This window comes from Lactuca sativa, chromosome 7 (genome assembly GCF_002870075.4).
Source record: "Lactuca sativa cultivar Salinas chromosome 7, Lsat_Salinas_v11, whole genome shotgun sequence".
In the NCBI taxonomy this organism is placed as follows: domain Eukaryota; kingdom Viridiplantae; phylum Streptophyta; class Magnoliopsida; order Asterales; family Asteraceae; genus Lactuca; species Lactuca sativa.
The window spans coordinates 158,375,617-158,389,361 of NC_056629.2; the positions used below are offsets into that span (position 1 = coordinate 158,375,617).

The window sequence follows — 13,745 nt, forward strand, 5'->3', positions numbered from 1 at the left end:
ATTTTGCAATGTTTATAGAAACTTTTCTCTTATAAACCTAAATAAACTGATGTAACCACTGGTAATAACATGAAGCATACGTTATAGTAATCATTATGTTGTCTATTATGTTTTACGTTGTGAATAATAACTAGAGTATTTAGTACTCGTGTATTAAATGATCAACAAAACTCATAAAAATTCTTATTATTTATAATCGGAACTAAAACAAAATGCCTAGTAGGAGTAATCGGCTAAACCCCAACTGACCATCAACACCACAACAACAACCACAACCATCGCCAGAAATAAACCCCTCATTAAGTACAATGCAACTTGAAGAAATCATAGCTCAAAGAATTGTTGCGGCTCTATCTAATGTCAAGAGATGGAGTTAGAAATGAAGGCCATGTAGGGACCGCTAGAACATGTACCTACAAAGATTTTATGAATTGTAGGCCAAAAATCTTTCATGGAAATGAAAGGGTAGTGAATTTGACAAGGTGGATAGAAAAGACAAAATCCGTCTTTCAAATAAGCTTTTGTCCAGATGATTGTAAAGTACGATTTACAGCATGTACTTTCGCTGACGCAGCACTTACATGGTGGAATATCCATGTGAATACAATGGGAATTGATACTGCAAATTCCATGAAATGGGAGGAGCTAAAAATGATGCTAGTAGAGGAGTATTGTCCTAGGGAGGAAATACATAAACTGGAGCAAGAACTGTGGACCCTAACCATGAAGGGTTCAGAGATAAAAGCTTATACCGCTAGATTTAATTATCTTGCTGTAATGTGTCCAGCACTTGTGACCCCTGAATATAAAAAGATTGAGCGATATATCTGGGGTTTAGCATCACAAATCAAAGGCATGGTGATCGCATCAAAGCCTACGACTTATGACAGCACCAAGAGGATAACTCATCAGCTAACCCTCACAGAGATCCAAGGAACAGAAGTGGTCTCAAAGGCTGAGTCTCCCAAAGCTAGAACAAACAAGCGCAAGTTTAATAAGAAGAATCCTAAACAATCATCTAAGAAAAGACAAGAAGTGGCAACCAACTACGCAGCCACAACAACAATACCTACTCAACCAAAGTCTGCATGGTGCAACCACTGCAACCGTCATCACCCAGGTGACTGTTTTGTTTGCACGAAATGCAAAAAGAAGGGGCATACTGCTAGTTACTGCAGGAGCACAACACATGCAACAGTCAATCAACAAACAAATACTAGAACAGGTCGTGGTGAAGAAAGAAAGTGTTATGAGTGTGGAGAGGTTGGACACATCAAGAAAGAATGTCCAAAGTTAAGGAGTCAAGGAGGCATAGGGCGTGGCAGGGCATTTGTGATCGGAAGCAGAGAGGCTATCCAGGACCCTTTGGTTGTATCCGGTACGTTTCTCATATTTAATTTATACGCTAGCATACTCTTCGACTCTAGAGCAGATCGAAGTTTTATAACTCCGACATTTAGAAAATTGTTAAGTCATAAGTCTAGCATATTAAAAGAAATCTATGAAATAGAAATCGCTAACGGTCAAACTGAGAAAACACATGAAATCCTAGAAAACTGTCTGTTAACTCTTAATAACTACCTTTTTCACGTCAACCTCATGCCAATGCCTATCGATAGTTTTGATGTCATAATTGGCATGGATTGGTTATCTTCACACCGCGCCGAAATTCTATGTCATGAGAAAGCCATACGACTACCCTTACCAAATGGAGAAGCCCTGATTATCTATGGTGATAAGTCTGGGAAAAACCTCAAAGTCATCTCTTGTACCAAGACACATAAATATCTATATAAGAAATGTAGCGCATTCTTAGCCCACATTGTAGATAAGAGAAGAAAGATAAAAGAAATCAAGGACATACCTCAAGTATGTGATTTCCCTGACGTATTTCCTAAAGATCTACCTAGAATACCTCCCGTCCGACAAGTCGAGTTTCGAATCGACTTAATTCCAGGAGCAACACCAGTAGTGAAATCTCCTTATCGGTTGGCTCCATCCGAAATGCAAGAATTATCTAGTCAACTACAAGAACTTCTTGACAAAGGCTTTATCCGACCAAGTTTTTCACCTTGGGGAGCACCAATCTTGTTTTTCAAGAAGAAGGACGGTTCCTTTCGAATGTGTATTGATTATCGGGAGCTGAACAAGCTAACGATCAAGAATCGTTATCCGCTTCCAAGAATTGATGATTTATTCGATCAACTGCAAGGATCTAGCTACTACTCAAAGATAGATCTTAGATCAGGATAATATCAACTCAGAGTACAAGATGACGACATTCCAAAAACAACATTTAGAACTCGTTATGGTCATTATGAGTTCTTAGTTATGTCTTTTGGATTAACCAATGCCCCAGCAGTGTTTATGGATCTCATGAATCGTGTTTGCAAACCATACTTGGATAAATTCGTGATCGTATTTATCGATGATATATTGATATATTCACGAACGAAGGAAGAACATGGTCAACACCTGCAAATAATCTTGGAACTACTAAGAAAAGAAAAGTTGTACGCTAAATTCTCCAAATGTGAGTTTTGGAATAGAGAAGTACAATTTTTAGGTCATGTAGTTAGCAAGGAAGGAATTCATGTTGACCCATCCAAAGTTGAAGCAATCAGTAATTGGGAAGCACCAAAGATGCCAACAGAGGCACGTCAATTCCTAGGACTTGCTGGCTATTACCACAGATTCATAGAGAATTTCTCCAAAATAGCCAAGCCACTTACAACACTAACCCAGAAGGATATGAAGTTCAACTGGGTAGACAAACAAGAAGATTCTTTTTAGAAACTGAAGCAAATGTTGTTAGGGATGAGCAAAAAGACCGAACCAGCCCAAACCAGCCCGAACCGGACCGGAACCTGGAACCGGCTTCGGCCAAAATCAAGAACCGGCCCGGTGGTTCTACCGGCTCCGGTGTTACCGGTTTCCAGTTCCTACCGGTTCTTGTCGTGTCTTCAAATGTTGGAACCTGTCCTCAAAAAATAGCATCATACGGTTCCGATTTTTGCCGCTCTACCGGTTCCCAGTTCCAAAAATCCATAAAAATAACGTCCCGGTCCCGCCCGACCGGTTCTATTGGGTTCTGGTTCCGGTACCGGTTCCGGCCGGTCCATATGCTCATCCCTAAATGTTGTGTAATGCCCCAATCCTATCCCTTCCAGAGGGGACAGAAGATTTCGTCGTATACTGCGACACATCAAATCAAGGATTGGGATGTGTGTTGATGCAAAGAGGAAAATTTATCGCCTATGCATCACGACAACTTAAGGTGCATGAGAATAATTACACTACCCATGATCTTGAATTGGGAGCTGTAGTTTTTGCACTAAAAATCTGGAGACATTACCTATACAGTACTAAGTGTACTATTTTTACCGACCACAAGACTCTCTAGCACATCTTCGACCAAAAAGATCTTAATATGAGACATCGAAGATGGGTCGAATTGTTGAATGATTACGAATGTGAGATTCGTTATCATCCTGGAAAGGCAAACGTGATAGCAGATGCCTTGAGCCGGAAAGAATATATTAAACCTCGTCGGGTACGAGCATTAACCATAACTATCCATTCTAACCTTGCCGCACAAATTAGAGAAGCTCAACTTGAGGCTCTAAAAGAAGATAACATCAAGAACGAAGCCTTGCGAGGAATGGAAAAGCAACTTATACAAAAAGATGACGGAACGCGACACTTTATGAACCGAATTTGGACGCCTGAGTTCGGTGGAGTCAGGGACTTGGTCTTAGAAGAAGCCCACAAGTCAAAATATTCCCTGCATCCAGGTTCTGACAAAATGTACTTAGACATACAAATACATTATTGGTGGCCAAACATGAAGGCAGAAATTGCTACTTATGTGAGCAAATGTTTGACTTATTCTAGAGTGAAGGCAGAACATCAAAAGCCTTCAGGTTTACTTCAACAACCGGAAATACCTGAATGGAAATGGGAGCAGATATCAATGGACTTCATCACTAAGTTACCTAAAAATCCTAGTGGGTTCGACACTATTTGGGTAATAGTCGATAGATTGACTAAGTCTGCCCATTTCTTACCAATTAAGGAGAACGACAAGATGGAGAACGACAAGATGGAGAAGCTGACTAGAGTTTATCTTAAGGAAATTGTTACATTGCATGGAGTTCCAAGTTCTATTATTTTTGACCGAGATAGTAGATTCACTTCATGATTTTGGCAATCTCTACAAAAATCCTTAGGAACACGTCTAGACATGAGTACAGCTTACCATCCACAGACTGATGGTCAGAGTGAGAGAACCATTCAGACTTTAGAAGATATGCTCCGAGCCTATGTAATAGACTTTGGAAATGCGTGGGATACTCATTTACCGTTAATTGAGTTTTCCTACAACAATAGTCATCACACCAGCATCAATGTTGCACCATTTGAGGCTCTTTATGGACGAAAATGTCGTTCCCCAGTATGTTGGGCAGAAGTTGGAGATACGCAGATGGCCAGAGAACATAGAGGCGATACCTTACGTACTGGACCAAAAATAATCCACGAGACAACTGAAAAGATCGTGCAAATTAAGGATCGATTAAAGGTTGCACGTGATCGTCAAAAGAGCTATGCTGACGTAAGACGTAAGCCTTTAGAATTCCAAGTTGGAGATAAAGTAATGTTGAAGGTCTCTCCTTGGAAAGGTGTAATTCGATTCGGTAAGTGAGGCAAAATAAATCAACGGTATATAGGACCTTTTGAAATTCTAGCTAGAGTTGGTTCTGTCGCATACCAACTCAAGTTGCCTCAAGAGCTAAGTAATGTACACGATGTTTTTCACGTATCAAATCTCAAAATATGTCTATCCGATGACACTCTTATGGTACCTCTCGAGGAGATACAAGTCAATACCAAACTCAACTTTGTAGAAGAACCTGTTGAGATCATGGATCGAGAAGTCAAACGATTAAAGCAAAGTCGTATTCCCATAGTGAAAGTTCGATGGAACTCTTTGCGAGGATCTGAATTTACTTGGGAATATGAAGATCAGATGAAAGAAAAATACCCCCAACTGTTTGACAAAACCCTATCCACAAGATAAATTTCGGGATGAAATTGTTCTAACGGGGGGAGAATGTAACACTAGTCAAAATAGGTCAATAGACAATCACATGTGATTATGCCAATCATGTAATGTGATTATGTTAACCTAGTAATGTGTTAAGAGTGTTATGTAGTTCATGATAAATTCTAATACAAATATGAACTTTCTTTATGATACAACTCAAAGTATACGTACATACAATTCCAAAAATATAGAGAACGTCTGAATCTGACTTCGCATGAAGAAGTTATGATAAACCAAACACAATAAATCTATATAATAATAGGAATTTAAAATAGACTTAGAATTAGCTATTTAAGTCTAAAAGAGAGTTGTAGTACTCGTACATACCTACACGTGCATATAAAGAACGTCATAAACGGAGTTCGTATGCAAAAGTTATGGCCTTCCAAAGATTCAGCTTTTAGAAACCCTAAGCAAACTAAACTCACGACGTGAACAAGGGTTTATTCACGACGTGAGGAGTCCTTTTGCCACATTTCAGAATCTAGAAGGTGTGACGAGGCTGCGAGGGGATAGGATCCAAACTCACGACGTGAACAAGGAGTTTTTCACGACGTGAAGAGTCACATGGCCACCTTCCGAAGCTAGGGACGTAAATGGCAAGTCTACGGGGTGATCATGCAAGACTCACGACGTGAGCCTTATGAAACTCACGACGTGAGAGTCCAAAATCCTTACTATAAATAGCAAGTCCGACTTCAGCTATTCCTTACACCATTTCCTTATCTCCTCTCTCCCTTGCTGAAGCCATCTTGCATCCTGAGCCCCGACTGTAGCACCTGGTTCTTGGTACGTGTTCTTGTTATTAAATCTTTATATATTTTGCATTTGGTCTTGGACTCGGCGAGTTGAAGGACCAACTCGCCGAGTAGAAGCGGGATGAGGAGCGGAGTTTAAGTTGTGGACTCGGCGAGTAGACCCTGTTTGGACAAAAACCGTAATTTAGGGTTTGCACCCTATTTAAACACCTTAACTCGGCCTCCTTAGTCCCATTTGCTCCCAGAAGACCCCCGTAGCAAACCCAAGCCATTATTGAAGCAATCTAAGGCTTTTGGAGTGATTTTGGTGCTTTTGTGATCCAAGGAAGGAAGGATCAAGAGGAGGCTAGAAGGATTCGGTTTTGAGCATCATTTGCTGACTTCAGAAGGTATAAAGTCTATACCTTGCTTGCTCTTTTGATAGATCCCATTTTGTGGAGTTTTAGGGCTTTTCTAAGCCATTTTGGTCACCAACCATGATTGCAAGCATGGTTTGAGGTTGATGTTTCGGATCTAGGTCCTTTGAGGGGTTACAAGGCAGAAAAGTGGCTTTTGCACTCAAAGAAGGCCCCATGCATTGTGAGAGCTTGTTTTAGGACCTTTTGACCTTAAAGTCCCATGCAAGCACGTAAAGGTTGTAACTTTACATGCTAGATCGATTGTAGAAGCATAGATCTACATTTTGATCAAGTGTTGTACATCAGAAAGCAAAGATTCAGTGAGTGGTTGTGACCAACTCAGCGAGTCCGTTCTTGGAATCGGCGAGTCCAAGGTTCTGTCCCATATCAGTTGAGGGTCATAAGGACCCAGTTGAGTAGGGAAAGGTTTTAAGGGGATCCCAAGGGGTGACCCAACGTTCTGGACTAAGCCATTGTTCTGGAAATTCATGGGACTCGGCGAGTGCATGAACAGACTTGATGAGTCCAAGGCAATCTTCTTAAGAATGAAGATGAACTCGACGAGTTGTTTATACAACTCGGCGAGTCGGATGAGGATTCCGTCGATGTTCATTTAGAAGGAAAACTCGTCGAGTCATCGCTTAACTCGACGAGTGGAGACGGGTATGAGGTCTAATGGAAGGATAGGGACTCGACGAGTTAGCGAGCCAACTCGGCGAGTCAGGTCAACTAGAAGTTGACTTTGACTTTGACTTGGTCAGGGGTAAAATGGTCATTTTACCCTAAGAGTAGGTGTCAGTTTCTGACTAAGTGTTTTGTGGGAGTTATAGCCGGAAGATTTTCGGAGCAGCAGCGGCGGCAGTTAGAGGATTCCCATACAGTTCAGCAACTACTACGAGGTGAGTTACCTTCCAGTAGAGGTCGGTCTACGGCCACAATTCCGGCCCACCAGTAGGGATCGTATGCTAGATGTTTGTCTTTGTGAAATGCATCCGTGTTGTTACTACCTGATATGTTATATGCTAGCGTGATATGGTATGTGATAGTGATAGAGTTCGGTTGTTAGGGCCGAAGGGTAGGTTAGGTACCCCAGATATGCCTAACAGTATGTTATGACATGTTTAGCTGCTAGCATGATATGTTACAAGAGATAGAGGTAGTAGGAGGGGGAAGAGTCCCTGAGATGCGGTTGTTAGGACCGAAGGGTAGGTCGGACACCCCATATATGTCTGACAGTAGATTATGCTATGATATATGTGATAGTAGTAGTAGGGGGTGAAACAGTCCCCGAGGTTCGGTTGTTAGGACCGAAGGGTAGTCAGCACCCCAGAATGGCTCGACATGGGTAGGCCAGCGCCCCAAAATGGATTGACACGGGTAGTACGGCACCCCAGACTGGCCGCATGGGTAGGTCGGCACCCCAGAATGGCCGTACCGGTAGGTTGGCACCCCCAAATGGTCGTACCGGGTAGGTCGGGCACCCCAGAAACGCCTGACAATATGTATGTGATATGATTGTATGGTATGTGGTACGATGGGGGAACTCACTAAGCTTCGTGCTTACAGTTTTCAGTTTTGGTTTCAGGTACCCCTTCAGTGAAGGGGAAGGAGTTGGCGCGATAGATAACATAAAATCACGCTACTAGGGCGAGTTTCACGGCCCCACTTTCTATTATTTCGGGGGAAAACGCATGCTAGTTATTGTATATATGTTATTATTATATCTATATGATAGTATATAGTTATGATAATCGAGATATGATTGTTCTAAATATAACATTTTGAATACATACAACTATTATTAACTTATCAGTATGTTAATTTACTAATGTAGATCTTGAGTTATACTTAGGATTCTACATATATGTTGTGTGCGATATAATACCGAAGTAATATTCGAAAGTTCTGAATGTTAAGTTATATAGTATGATGATATTAATAGTTTTATGTCAAGATAAAACTGGATAGGTTATATGTTGTTATTATTAGTTTTATGTCAAGATAAAACTGGATATGTTATATGTTGTTATTGTTAGTTTTATGTCAAGATAAAACTTGGTATTGTTATTGATAGTTTTATGTCAAGATAAAACTAGAAACGTTATATGTTGTTATTATTGGTTTTAGGTCAAGATAAAACATGGTTTTTACTTCAAGATATAGCTGTTATACTGCCTAAATATTATGAAGTTAGGAGTAATGTTTAAAAGCATAGTCTAGTAACTTAATGTTTTAGACATGAAGATGCTTTTGTTGTTAGAGCTATAGGAAGCCGCCAAAGTCTACATGAGTAATTGTATTCATCAACTAAGATTGGGGATCTTAGCGGAAATCCTCTGAACTGTAACCGTTAATCCCGTGTGAGCAAGGAAGTCGTGTATAATTAGTATACGGGCTGACCACCCCACTTGTGACTGTTAGCTACAGTCAACTAAAAACAAGTGATGAACTATCCTTTTATTTGTTATTATTCCGGCGTCGATGAAGCGTACAGTGTTGTTTCTCATGGTAAATCATGAGTGTGTTTGTTTCTTAGGGTAAATCATGAGTGTATTCTATCAGAGTTATTATGTCATAGCAGGGGTTACAGGCTCATGGTAGCAAATTGTTAGAAACATTATACCTTGTCGTATACAAGTATTAATGTTAAGCATAAGTTTTCCCCTACTTATACCTTAAGATTAAGAAATGTTTAGGTATAACACTTAATTGATAAGTATACTATTATAACTAATGTTGGAGAATCAAAATGATACTTTCAAAACTATACTTTTGAATGTGTAAAAATGTATTATTTTATGGAGTCAAAACCTGTGGACTCACCAACTTTATGTTGACGTATTTTAAAATGCATGTGTTTTCAGGAACTTGAAAAGCTGGTATGTATTCGAACAGGAGAAGTTTTACTATTATCTTTCTGTTTATTAAGAAGTATGTCATAGTCGGATATTATGTAATAAATACTAGGAAAACAATAATGTAACTTTCAATCATCAATAAAGGTATGTATTTTCTTTAAGTATTGTTCAATGTATGTTATATAACTGTGATACGTAAAATGACGTTACACTACCCGGTGTTTCCGCCGACGGCCGGGGTGTGACAGATATCTAGTAGAACGAAAGGTCATGTGATCACTTATCTTAGGACACGTAACTAACTGGGTCAGAGTTCGACAACAGCTTTTGGAAACTACAATTTGCTGTTCAAATTTAGAAGTCATACTAGCAATTATAGTTACTAAATTATGAAAGTGGGAGACTATTGGATTAGGTGTCTAAGCCCATAACTATAATTTGTATGTACTTGAATTGAGAGCAGCATAGTCCTTTTGGGTTTCCCTCAAACCTAGCAACTGGACAAGGAAATTATGAAATGAGAGATATGGATTTATGATAAGATTAATAAATTAATATAAATTATTTATTAATATTTTAAAAAGATTAATATATTAATTAGAAATCATAATATTTAATTAATAGTTAGCCTGAAATTAATTAGAACTGATTTTGGGGTTAACTGTGTTAATTATAAATTGTAGGGACTAGTTTGCAATTATCCAATTGTTGAGTGGAAGGTTCCAGATCTCCTTGGAAGGGGAAGGACGAAATCTACAGGGGAAACCCTAATGATTTCGTCCATGGGGCTTGGATAAGGCCTTTGGATAAGCTTAGGCCCCAAGCTAAGGAACATTAGGGTTTTCCCTTAACCCTAGATCCCTCAGCTATATAAGGAGCCTCCTGGCTCTCAAAATTTGCCACTCTTACCTTGGTGAAACCCTAGGGCCGAAAATTGCATACCCTACTCTCTCTCTCTCTCTCTCTCTCTCTCTCTCTCTTTCTCTCTCTCTTTCTCTCCTCACAAGTTTTCTTCTTGCTAGCTCTTGGGTGTGATTCCATTAGAGGCATTGCATTTGTGGTGCTAGGCTTCCAAGAAGATCAAGATTAAAGGATTACCAATTATTTGCTGTAACAATTTAAAGGTATGTAACTCTAAACCCTAATTTGTTATTTTCAAAATAGCCTCTCTCCTTAGGGTTCTTGTTTTGCAATTCAAAGTTATATGTTCAATAGTTAAAACAAAGATCCAAAGTAGGTTCCATGTGAACTTAGGAATTGTTTTCTAGTTTATTTGTTTTACCTAAAACCCATCATCTATCTGGGTCATTATTGATAGATTGACCAAGAGTGTTCATTTCATCTCTATAGGAACATGAATAACATTCTTAAGAAGAAGAGTTTTTCCAGAACTAAAACATAAAGAAACACAGCCATGACCCACAATAGGTACTTTGTTATGGTCTCCCATGTACAAAACGGATCCATTATTAAATACTTCATAATTCTTGAACCAAGAGTGATCTTTACAAACTATAATTGTCTCCCTGAGTCTATCCACTATGCATGATCATTGTCTTGAACATAAAATGATTCAGGAATACGTGTTACATGATATATAACATCAATAATTGTAATTTCAAAAATTAAATTTTAACCTTGTGGTTTTGGACCTTGATCATTAGATCCTTGTCTAGAAGCACTTGCACCATTTTTGTTCTTCTTTGAACGACAATATCATTTCATGTGACCAGGTTTGTTGCAATTCCAACGTATATGTTTTGCTTTCTTGTTTGAAACTTTGTGATAGACATCTTTTTTTTCCTTTTTCCTTTGTTATTTTTCTAATGTTTGTCATCTTCAACCATGTTCACTGAAGATCCAGGAACTTACTTTTCTTTTCCCTTTCCACTTTCTTGAGCCTGAAGATCCTCTTCAATTCTCAAGTGACTGCCAATTTGTACTAGAGAAAACTATTATTTTTGGCGTTTCAGTGTGTGTTTAATGTCTTTCCAGGATGGGGGCAATTTTTTAATAACACTTGAAACATAAATGGATTCATCCTTTGCATTTTGTGTTGTTCAAATTGTCCCAAAATCCTCATGAATTCATTATACTGCTCCGTGACAGGCCTTGAATCCACCATCTTGTAATTATTGAAATTACTAACAAGGAATTTCTTACTTGAGGCATCCTATGTCATTTCTTTGGTTTCAAGGGCATCCAATAGATCTTTTGTAGATTCTTGATTTTGATAGATATCAAAGAAAGAGTCAAACATACCATTTAAGATGTGACCATGTAACGCCCCAAAATCATGAATTAATTTTTTTTAGATTAATAAATCGTCAGTACACGCCTTTCCCATAAAAACCAAGGTAAATTAATTTTTAACATAGCATTGTCAATCAGAGTGTTTCACAGAAAACATAAACATGTGGTGTGTGCTCATCAATCATCTTGAGCCCTTCCATATGAAAACCAAAGTGCCTGAAACATAACTGAAAACCGTAAGCACAAAGCTTAGTGAGTTTCCCAAAACACCACACAATATACAACCACATAATATCAAGCAACGTACATATAGTTGCCATGGGCTACCCTATGGTCTTTATCTGATATGCGATGGACTCCCCCCATGGTCTTTACCTGCAATGTCATGGGCTCCCCCCCATGGTCTGATATCCAAATGCTACGGGCTCCCCCCCCCCCCCCCCCCCCGCAGGGTCTTCCATGCAAGCATCACAGAGACAACTAGCATACCACATATCACATAAACAACTAGCCTACCACATAACACATAATGGGCCGACAGTGGTGCCTTCGACCCATGGATATAGTAAGGAGACTCACCTCGAATGCAGAAGCTTTCTGAAAGAAATCCCTAGCTATTGCCCTGACAACTTCCAGAGCTAACAATACCAAAAGACACCCCAATTAGCAATTGGGTTCTAATCCATAACTATAACTTAATACCTGGGGTAAAAAGACCATTTTACCACTAACCTATCCTCGTCCAAAACTATGGCCCAAACTATAATCTGAAAGGCCCAAAGGCCACTTAATCAATCAATGGCTCAATTTTCCAAATTGGGCCCAAAACTCTACATGGGCCTTACCTTAAGGCCCAAACATTCTTTCTAGTCCAAACACTGGGCATTCTGATGTCCCATTAACCCATAATCATCAAAACCCACATATGGCCCACTTATGGCCCAATTTTCCAAATTAGGCCCAGACCTTTCCAATGGGCCTTATGCTAAAGCCCTAATAATTTCCTTAGTCCATAAATCTGTTTCCAATTGGTCCATGAAGGTCCATAGCAACTTAGTCCAAGAAATGTCCCAATCCGAGGCCCACAAATGCGAAGTCCATTTCTATATTGGGCCACAAGGCCCAATAGGCCTAACCATATCAACATTGGTGCAAAGATACTTTCTGGTCCAAACACCAGCAAGTCCAGGCCCAAAACCATTAGGGCCTAAAGGTTCGAAGTCCGCTAAGGCCCAAGTCTTCCTGAGAGCGTACTCTCAACGTACCTCTTCTGTACGCTTAGCGTATTGAGCAAAAGGGTTGTATGCGCAACGTACTACATAGTACGCCCAATGTACAAACAACTCATGCACAAAATCCATTAAGTGCTTAATGCATGCAGGCTCAACACTCAAATTCCAAAACTTGGTCAATTAAATGATTCTGAGGCATAAAGTTGGCAACTTTATGCCTTTACATGCTATGAAAAGTACCAACAAGTCATTCTTCCTCATTAACACCTTTCCAAAGGTCTTAACTCATGAGTGAAACCATAGAAGACATCAATATTGCATTTTGATACAATAAACAAGTCCAAGAGTTCCATATCCAGCCTTCCTAACCTCTAGAGTTGCCCAAACTCACAAGAGATGATTTATGGACTCACAAATGGACTCTAGAAAACCCTAACTCAACTAGCAAGGATGATAGGCAAGATGCAAGTTTTTTACCTTCAAAATATCTCGAAGAGGCTCTAGATGCAGGATCCAAAAGCTCCTTCCATGATCCAAACTTGAACACCACCTTCTTCTTCTTGAGCACCTTTAAGAAAGGCCACTAAACACACTTTTAAGCTCAAATCTCACACTTCCTTGCAAAACAAGGGTTTTAAGACGAACAGAGGTTATAGAGGCTGATTAGAGTTAGGTTCTAATGACATAAGGTTGTTAAAATAAGGTACAAGACATGAAATTAGGGTTTTACTATGAAGGCAGTATGCCTCACGTACCCCTTAGTACGCCCGACGTACTCACAAACCATCTGCGACCGTGCAACCCTCTACGCCCTGCGTTCCTCCCAGCTATGCTTCGTGTAACTTCTTTTCCTTGGTATGCCTTGTGTACTACCATTGTACGCCCCGCATACTAGGGTTTTCCTCTAAAACCCTAATTCTTACGAAGGCTATAACTCATTCGATACAGCCCCGATTTTGATCATTCATACATCCATAGAAAGGTATCGAGACGCTCAACACTATTATCAATTCATACTCGCCACAAGATATCTTGAACTAAAATCTACTTTCCATAAAAACCCGAGCTGAAAATTTACCGAAATACCCCTTTGACCTAAAAACTCAAACTGAATACCCGAGCAACCAAAATATATTAACCAA

At 39.6% G+C, this 13,745-nt stretch overlaps 1 protein-coding gene across 1 annotated transcript in view; it reads left to right on the forward strand.

Annotated features, from left to right (window-relative positions):
- The first annotated feature begins 357 nt into the window (after positions 1-357).
- LOC128127359 (uncharacterized) overlaps positions 358-13,745 on the forward strand; it is a 29,451-nt gene continuing 16,063 nt past the window's right edge. Inside the window, exon 1 of the mRNA XM_052765832.1 lies at positions 358-1,869. Within this exon, the coding sequence (XP_052621792.1) occupies positions 358-1,869 (1,512 nt within the window). The remainder of the gene's footprint in view (positions 1,870-13,745) is intronic.